The sequence below is a fragment of the Dipodomys spectabilis genome, unplaced genomic scaffold (assembly GCF_019054845.1).
Source record: "Dipodomys spectabilis isolate Male_0828 unplaced genomic scaffold, ASM1905484v1 ptg000227l, whole genome shotgun sequence".
NCBI classification, from domain to species: Eukaryota; Metazoa; Chordata; class Mammalia; order Rodentia; family Heteromyidae; genus Dipodomys; species Dipodomys spectabilis.
Genome location: NW_024870904.1, coordinates 3,617,608 through 3,626,614, shown reverse-complemented (window position 1 = coordinate 3,626,614; position 9,007 = coordinate 3,617,608). Strand labels below are relative to the sequence as shown.

Genomic DNA, 9,007 nt, shown 5'->3' with positions numbered 1-9,007 from the left:
GGTTGTATGCTTTGTAGGTGTTGCTTATCTTCAGGTGTGTCACTCCTATATGGAGTATTTTATGTTGAATCTTTAGGATGGTCAAGGTTCTTTCCAAGACTGTTTAGGGAAATGAACATTAGGGACTTCTCAAACCTGGGTTTACCTCATCTTTACTCATGTCCCTTTGGCCAAAGCATGTTAAATGGCAAATTGCAAATCATTGCATAGGTGTGCTATGGATACAGTGAAATGTGCCATTTGACAACCATTGTTGAAATATTATAACACAAGAAATATATTCTGTAGACATTTTTTCTCTAAATTGGGTGAAAACACTGTGCTACATCATACATGCTTTCCCTGGTGTTAAAATATGTAAATGAACGAGGTAGAACACAAATTCCAATGGATTCCTAGGATACCTTTGCATTAAAAAAGCAGTTCCTACATCCCGAAGTATATTCAGTAATAAATACTTTTAGTGGATATGTGATATGGTTTTGCTTTCAAGTATTCAATAATATTTGTGGCAACATTCATTTTTTTCGAATTTAATGTGTACATAAACATAGAAATTAGTTTGTTTAATAATATCTATCTGTCAGGAAATGGACTGCATTTGTGTTTCTTGGAAACTTTAATGCTCTGCCTGAGACATTAAAGATTCTTCTAAGACAGCTTTATGGTTTTGAAGCCCATGTATCATGTTTGCAAGAGAAAATTCTGGACCCCAAATCTCACAGATTCATTTCTGAATATGTCATTTGCCTTATATCCCAGCCATTAAACTATCTCAATGAAATTTTCCTGGAATTGCTGAAATAGTGTGGTCTTACGCACCTTGGTGTGTTCTTAAGGAATGATTAACCTATATGTGCTTAAATTACTCTCCATATAAACTTCTTGGACTACTTCATGGTCTTGGTCTTACTTGAAGCTGAGGCTATATTTGTTGCTAAACTTTATGTTCTTTTTTCATGCTTCTAGAGTCTTCTGTTCATTGTCAGCAGCAAGACAGAATGAATGGATCTCTGGTGAGTTTTTTTTTTATTTCTCATTTGTTTTCCATTCCATTATATGAACCTAAAGATTTCCAAGAATTACAAACAATACCAACCATACAGATTCAGCCTCCGGAATGTATTCATAAATCAGAAAAAGATGGCTTGTAGATTAGGAGATAAAGATTACTTGTAGGTTTAGCAGATTAAATGGTTATATTCTTTCTAAATTGAATTCAGATTGGCTTCAGAATGTCTAGGTTTCAAGTTGTCATAACATGTAATCATACCTGTTACCTGATGTAGTGCCACTGAGCAGGTTACATCTCGTGGAAGGTGAAGGGTAGATTGCAACCAGATCTCATTCTCATGAGTAACATTAAACTATCTCAATGAAATTTTCCTGGAATTGCTGAAATAGTGTGGTCTTACGCACCTTGGTGTGTTCTTAAGGAATGATTAACCTATATGTACTTAAATTACTCTCCATATATACTTCTTGGACTACTTCATGGTCTTGGTCTTACTTGAAGCTGAGGCTATATTTGTTGCTAAACTTTATGTTCTTTTTTCAAAATCTTGTTTGTTTTCTAAAGTATCCTCACAAGATTTCTTTCCTCTATAATCTCTCTCTACTTTTGGTTTTCTACTCACTTGTGTTGGTTATTTTTCTCTTTCTCTCTCTTTGTATCTATCTTTGAATCATTTTTTCTTAGTTTTCTCATTCTCTCTTTCCTCAGTTTTTCTTTTCTTCAATGATCTATCTGGGAACTAGTTTTTCTTAGTGATCAGCTTTACTTTGCTGACATGGCTCTTAAGATTGACATTTTTCATACCCACTGTATAAGAAAATTGTTGCCTAGAGAGTTCTACAGGATTCCAGAAACAAAGAAAATTAGAGAAACACAAAAACATAAACAGATAAACTTAGGGGAAACCAGGGTTCTGAAGCCTCTCTGGCACTTGGTCTGTGGTTGCCTGCAAGCAAGCAAAGTTCCTTGAGTTCACACAGGGAAGATTACCATTGATAACATGCAAAACTGAAGTATCTATATTAATATTACAATCTGAGCCACAACACGTTGTGAAGAAAATATGTTTCCTTATTCTCCTGAGACAGAAGACTGGCGCCCAGAGAAAATGCAGACATGAAGTTCACCTTACCTAGCCTTCAAGGTGAACAGCAGCTCAGTTTCAGATGCTATCTTTCCAACAGTAAGGAAAAGGCCTGAACTCCAATCTCTTAACCATCTCCAGAATTCTCTTTTAACCCGTCTGCGGCCAGCTCTCAGTTCTCTCAGTGCTGTCAGGCTGGAATTCCAACCTCTCAAATCTTTTTCCCCTTCAGCTCAACTTCAGAGTTCCATACAGAAAAGTACGTCCTTCCTCCAACTGATAAACTACAAGAAAATTTGATTTCACCTGATTCTGTTATCTTTGGTCTAACTTCATTTGTAGTGGTATTCAGTTTTGTTTTTCCATCCCACTACTTTTAAATATTTTCATTTACTGCCAGTATAAGATAGGTAGTTTTGATAAAAAAAAATAATACAGTGATGAGTTTTTCTCTATTAGAAATATCATTTGTTGTAAAATCTCACAGATATTTGCTAGGAATTGATTTTGATCTCTGAAGAATTTCACTATTAACTAACAAAAGTGGAAATATATCTTTAGTTATCTACTGGAGAAATGACTCAGAAATTTTTAATACATTTGAGCATTTGGTCATATTTATCATTTTTGTCATCTTGAGTGTTCTTTGAGTCTATCTATTTGCCTCCACCTTCCATGAAGGCTTATTAAAATGAAAATCTTCTCAAGGTATATTTTATTCCCCTCCCACATATATTTTGTGTTGTAGAATGTAGGTAAAGTTTACAAACCTTCATGGTACCAGTTCTTTTTTACATAGGAAGAAATATCAGGGTATCTAAGACCATATTTCAATATTTAGTATTTAAACCAAACATGGTTAACCTAGGATATTTTTATGTGGGAACTAAATCAAATCTTTTAAGGGCCCAATAAATCATTAGCTACTTTCTGGAGTACTGTTACTGTTTTTTAACATTCATGTGGACACTGCTTTTCTTTGATCTAATAATGTTCTATGTTTTGTATGCCTTGTGATATCCTGAATGTGTTCTGCTTGCTTATGAGAGTACTTGTTAATAGAAGGTCTAAATAGGATTTATGGTGAAGCAATAAATGTAAATGCAGAGAAAATATTTGTTTAATTCATTGTTACCTACTGATATATACTAAAATTTTATCAAAAATAATAATATAATTTTTTAGACACCACCTTAGATTAATGTCATCATGCCAGATTATTGTCTCCTTAGAATTTTTATCTTGACTCTATTGCTAGCAGCAGAAATGTGTTTGCATGCATTAGGGAATCTGTAACTTTGTATTGGTCTTGGGGCCTGAATTCTTGGCCTGGTTATTGTCCATCAGCTCTTCAGGTCAAGGTGAGTGCTCTACCACTTGAGTCACAGTGCTACTTTCAGTTTTCTTGTGGTTTATTGGAGATAAGTGTCTCATGGACTTTCCTGCCTAGGCTGGCCATGAAACTTGATCCTCAGACCTCAGCCTCCTCAATAGCTAGGATTACAGGCATAAGCCACCAGTGCCCTGCAAATCTGTGTATTTTAGTGGCCAGGTTTATGTATTGTCAAATATTTCTAATTTGCTATTTAATTTTCCCAGTGAAAAGATAACATAGCCAGCTGCAAACATTTTATGTAAGACAAAAGCATACCTGCTGCATAATGAAATTCCAGATTGGAATTCTCTTGACCCAGGTCTAATTTCTTGATGGAAATGTGCCATTACAGAAGCTGATGTCATTTGATGATGTGGCTGTGTACTTTACCTGGAAGGAGTGGCAGGATCTGGATCCTGGTCAGAGGACCCTTCATAGAGAAGTAATGCTGGAAACTTATAACAACCTAATGTCCTTGGGTGAGCAAAGGTCACTTTTATTTGGAAGATCAAGTGCTTTTATTTTAGTAGACATTTGACAATGTTATTTAGGTATAAGGTTCCAGTCCATTCCCTTGTAAAAAAATCTGCTAGTATAAAAGCCAGCCAAATTCAGGTCTGGGAGCTTGATGTTGTTTGCCTTTCACACTACTGCTTGAGCCACCACTCTATTTTGGCTTTTGTTTTGGGGTATATTCTGAATTTCCATGCCCAGGTTGGTTTCAAGCCTGGCTCTTCTGATCTTACCTCCTAAATGTAGGGTTAGAAATGTAACCCTTTGGACCATTACATTTTGTTTTAAAAAAAAAGATTACAGTCCATGGGAAGTGTCATTTCTTCCTAAGGGAAACTTCAACTTCATTATGTGTAACTCATGAGCTAATTTTATTCTCAGTCTTTAAGATTTCTAATCAGTAGTTGGACAAAAGTTCTAAACTATGATGCACTAATAGGAGACTGACTTTCCAGACTTGGGGTGATTATTATAGGTGGATCTACACTCTAGATAGAATATACATTACTACTGTCAGCATGATCTGGAAATCAGTAGGTGAAAGTGTGAAAGTGTGTATTTGTAAGCCAAACCTGACATAGGTTGCATTGTTTCAAGCTTGGAATTCTAGATACTCTGTAGGCTGAAATCTGAGGATTTTGGTTTAAAGCCAGCAACTGTAGAAAAATGAACATGAGACTCTTATCTCCAATAACCATTCAAAAACTAGAAATGTAGCCAAGACACAAACTAGTAGAATGCTAGATTTGAGCAAAAGAGCTGAGTCCAAGCCACACATTGGGAAAATAAACCCAAAGCTGGGGGAAAGTACACCATGGAGCTGTTAAGAATTGAGAAACCATGGACTGGGAAGGTGGCTCAGTGGTAGAGCCCGTGCCTTGCATGCTTGCGGCTCTGTGTTCGATTCCTCAGCACCAAAAAAGCAGAAAAAAAAAGCCAGAATTGGCATTGTGGCTCAAATGGTAGAGTGCTAGCCTTGAGTTTAGGAGGTGTGATACAGCTCCTAGGCTCAGAGTTCAGGCCCCACAACCGATCCCACCCCCCAAAAAATAAAACAATTGAGAAACCAGATTTAGGAGCAACCCAGTGAACAGGATGTCTGCAACATTACATTAATGATGACCCAGCAAGAGCAATAGTTCTCCACTATTTCTTACTCACAGGGCACTGTGTTCCTAAACCTATATTGATTGTGAAGCTGGAGCAAGGTGCAGAACCATGGATGAGAGAAGACTCAGAAGAGAATTTCACAGGTGAGTTAAAGCATCTTGAATAGTGATGTTGGGTCCAGAGCCCAGTGGGTCTGTTTATCTTGAGCTGTAAAGAGCAATAGTATTCCTAGTGCCCTTGAGTCATGTATGGAAGACAACTAGGTGATCCTTTGTCTCAAGGAATTGTCAATCCAGAATTCTCGTGGAGACAAACTGAATTTGATGTTCCAGTGTAGTTAATGTTAGCACTTCTCTTTGTCTGTAGAGAAGTCATTCATAAAGAGAAAAAGACAATAAGAAATGTAGTAAAGAGATCTCATTTTAAACTAGTGTTTTGCAGGTAGGAGGAAAATAGGATCAGGACAATTTCTTATCAGTGGTGCTGGGCATAGAGGGAGATTCAGAATGGAAGCGTTAAGAGTACAGAGATGAATAATTTGAGTAAATATTTTCTTGAGAAAAATATAAAAATCTGAAATACAGAAAAACTTTATTTTCCATTGTAAAATGTCAGTACTACTTTCTTAATTACTACATTGCAGAGAAATATATATATTCTGCATAAAGCAATGCTTTGATATTTCAAAATATTGTAACAGAATGTGAGGAAATATCTTTACATTAAGGAATATATGGATCTCATTTATGTTTTTGTTTATTTTTCTATTATTCATTTTAGATGTCCCAGAAATGGAGGATGTGATTAGCACCTGCCAGGAACGTCACAATAAATATCTCTCTGAAGTAGCAATCATGAATAGTAACCTAGGGGAGGAAAAAGTGAGACTTATAAGAAGTTTTCATTTGAGCTCCATACAGAAGTCAGAACTGATTAAGAATAATGGGAACTCCTTAGGGATGAGGATAGAAAAGGTCACTGGCTGTCAGAGCATGGGTATTTTCAGTGAACCTGGTAAGATGTGTGCTGCATATAGTACTCATGTGTCTTCTGTAGTTGACGAATGTAAACAGTGTGAAAAGTCTTTCACTGAGAAGAAACACCCTGTTGTCCCTCAGAGAAAACACACAGGAGAGAAACCTTATGAATGTAACATGTGTCAAAAGTCTTTCACCCAGAAATCAAAGCTTACTGTCCACCAGAGAACACACACAAAAGAGAAACCTTTTCAATGTAACATTTGTGGAAAATCTTTCATATGCAAGGCATATCTTACTAGACACCAGAGAACACACACAGGAGAGAAACCTTATGAATGTAACAAGTGTGGAAAGTCTTTCACTGAGAAATCAAAGCTTACTGTCCACCAGAGAACACATACTAGAGAGAAACCTTAAGAATGTAACGTTTGTGGGAAGTCTTTCATCCAGAAATCAAAGCTTACTGTTCACCAGAGAACACACACAAAAGAGAAACCTTTTGAATGTAACATTTGTGGAAAGTCTTTCTCCTGGAAGGAATATCTTACTAGACACCAGAGAACACACACAGGAGAGAAACCTTATGAATGTAACATGTGTGGAAAATCTTTCACCTCGAAGACATACCTTACTGTCCACCAGAGAACACACAAAGGAGAGAAACCTTATGAATGTAACATGTGTGGAAAGTCTTTCTCCTGGAAGGCATATCTTACTCTCCACCAGAGAACACACACAGGAGAGAAACCTTATGAATGTAACAAGTGTGGAAAATCTTTCACCCAGAAATCGATGCTTACTCTCCACCAGAGAACACACACAGGAGAGAAACCTTATGAATGTAACATGTGTCGAAAGTGTTTCACCGAGAAATCAAAGCTTACTCACCACCAGAGAACACACACAAAAGAGAAACCTTATGAATGTAACGTGTGTCGAAAGTCTTTCACCGAGAAATCAAACCTTACTCGCCACGAGAGAACACACACAAAAGAGAAACCTTTTGAATGTAACATTTGTGGAAAGTTTTTCTCCTGCAAGGAATACCTTACTCTGCACCAGAGAACACACACAGGAGAGAAACCTTATGAATGTAAGATGTGTGGAAAATCTTTCACCAAGAAATCAAATCTTAATCTCCATCAGAGAACACATACTAGAGAGAAACTTTTTGAATGTAACATTTGTGGAAAGTCTTTCTCCTGCAAGGCATATCTTACTCTGCACCAGAGAACACACACAGGAGAGAAACCTTATGAATGTAAGATGTGTGGAAAATCTTTCACCAAGAAATCAAATCTTAATCGCCATCAGAAAACACATACTAGAGAGAAAACTTATGAATGCAACTTGTGTCGAAAGTCTTTCACCCAAAGAAGAAACCTTACTGTGCACCAGAAAACACACACATTAGAGAGACCTTATGAATGTAACATGTGTGGAAAGTCCTTCTCTTGGAAGTCAAGCATCAATGTCCATCAGATAATACACACAGGAAGGAAACCTTATGAATGTAACCTGTGTGGAATGACTTTCACCTGGAAGTCAAGCCTCACTGTCCATCAGAAAAAACACAGGAAAGAAACCTTATGAATGTCATGTTTGCGGAAAGATTTTCAGCCAGAAGCTACAACTTACTATCCACCAGAGAGCACACACAGGAGAGAAATTTTATGAATGTGACCTATGTAGAAAATCTTTCATGCAGAACATACACCTTTCTGTCCATCAGAAAAAAACCAACCAGAGAGAAATATTATGTATGTAGCAGGCATGGAAATTCTTTCACCTGGAAGGCACAACTTAACATCCATCACAGACACAAGGAGAGAAACCTTATGAATGTGACCAATGTGGAAACACAGCTTAACACACATAAGTTGATTCACACAAATGAAATAACTTAGGATTGTACCAAATGGGAAAGTCTTTGATCTGTAAGAAAATTGACATTGCAATACAGAACCAATACAGGATAGAGACCTTATGATATAGCAGATGTGGAGTCCTCGAACTACAAGACACAGCTCATGGTTCATCACAGAACACACAAAACACACAGACACACATACACCCTCACACACAAAGAGGAGAAAAATCATATGTAGAAAAATTGGAAAGGTTTTCTAGAAAAAGTCATAACAGTAGTAAAGTCTTTCTTGAGGGGTAACAATGCTTGATAGAAAATGTATTAATGACCTAACTCATATAATGGTATAACCAATCGATACAATATCTTTACAATAAAATATATATTTAAAAAATATGATGGATTAATAAAGACTAGAATCTCTGCATTTTTTGGGGGGGAGGTCCGGTCGTGGGGCCTGAACTCTGGGCCTGGGTGCTGTCCCTCAGCTCTTCAGCTCAAGGTTAGCGTTCTACCACTTGAGCCACAGCACCACTTCCGGCTTTTTTTTTCTTTTTGCTTATGTGGTGCTGAGGAATCGAACCCAGGGCCTCGAGCATGCAAGGCAAGCGCTCTACCACTGACCCACCTTCGCAGCCCTGCATTTTGTCTTGGGGGAGAACCCCAAAGTGTCTTCAGTGCTTGCACTTTTCTTTAATTAATCACTGGTGATGAAAAACTTGTGATTGATTCACTCTTAGCCCATTTAGTTGTTCTGCTGAGTGAGCTATAATAAAAGACCAGTGTGGACGATGTGTCGCACGTGTGTTATCTCATAGAGGGCCAAAGTAGATATGACATTAGGGGAAATAATCAAGCACACAAAGATATTGATCAATCTCTCACAAAAATTGAAGTTAACAAAGGAATAAAACCATCTGCCACTTGAGCTACACCATCACTTCTAGACCCTGAGAGGAAGGAAGGAAGGAGTAGGGAAGTGAGAGATGGAAAGAGGAAGGGAAGAAATGAGGAAGAAGGAAGAAATAAACTATTCAAAAGAAGAATGTTTAATTTTTGG

At 37.3% G+C, this 9,007-nt stretch overlaps 1 protein-coding gene across 1 annotated transcript; it reads left to right on the top strand.

Moving 5' to 3' along the window:
• Positions 1 to 6,056: 6,056 nt before the first annotated feature.
• LOC122123326 (zinc finger protein OZF-like) lies at positions 6,057 to 7,670 on the top strand. The gene is given in 1 exon segment (XM_042697679.1): positions 6,057 to 7,670. A coding segment is annotated over 1 exon segment (1,614 nt).
• The last annotated feature ends 1,337 nt before the right edge of the window (positions 7,671 to 9,007 follow it).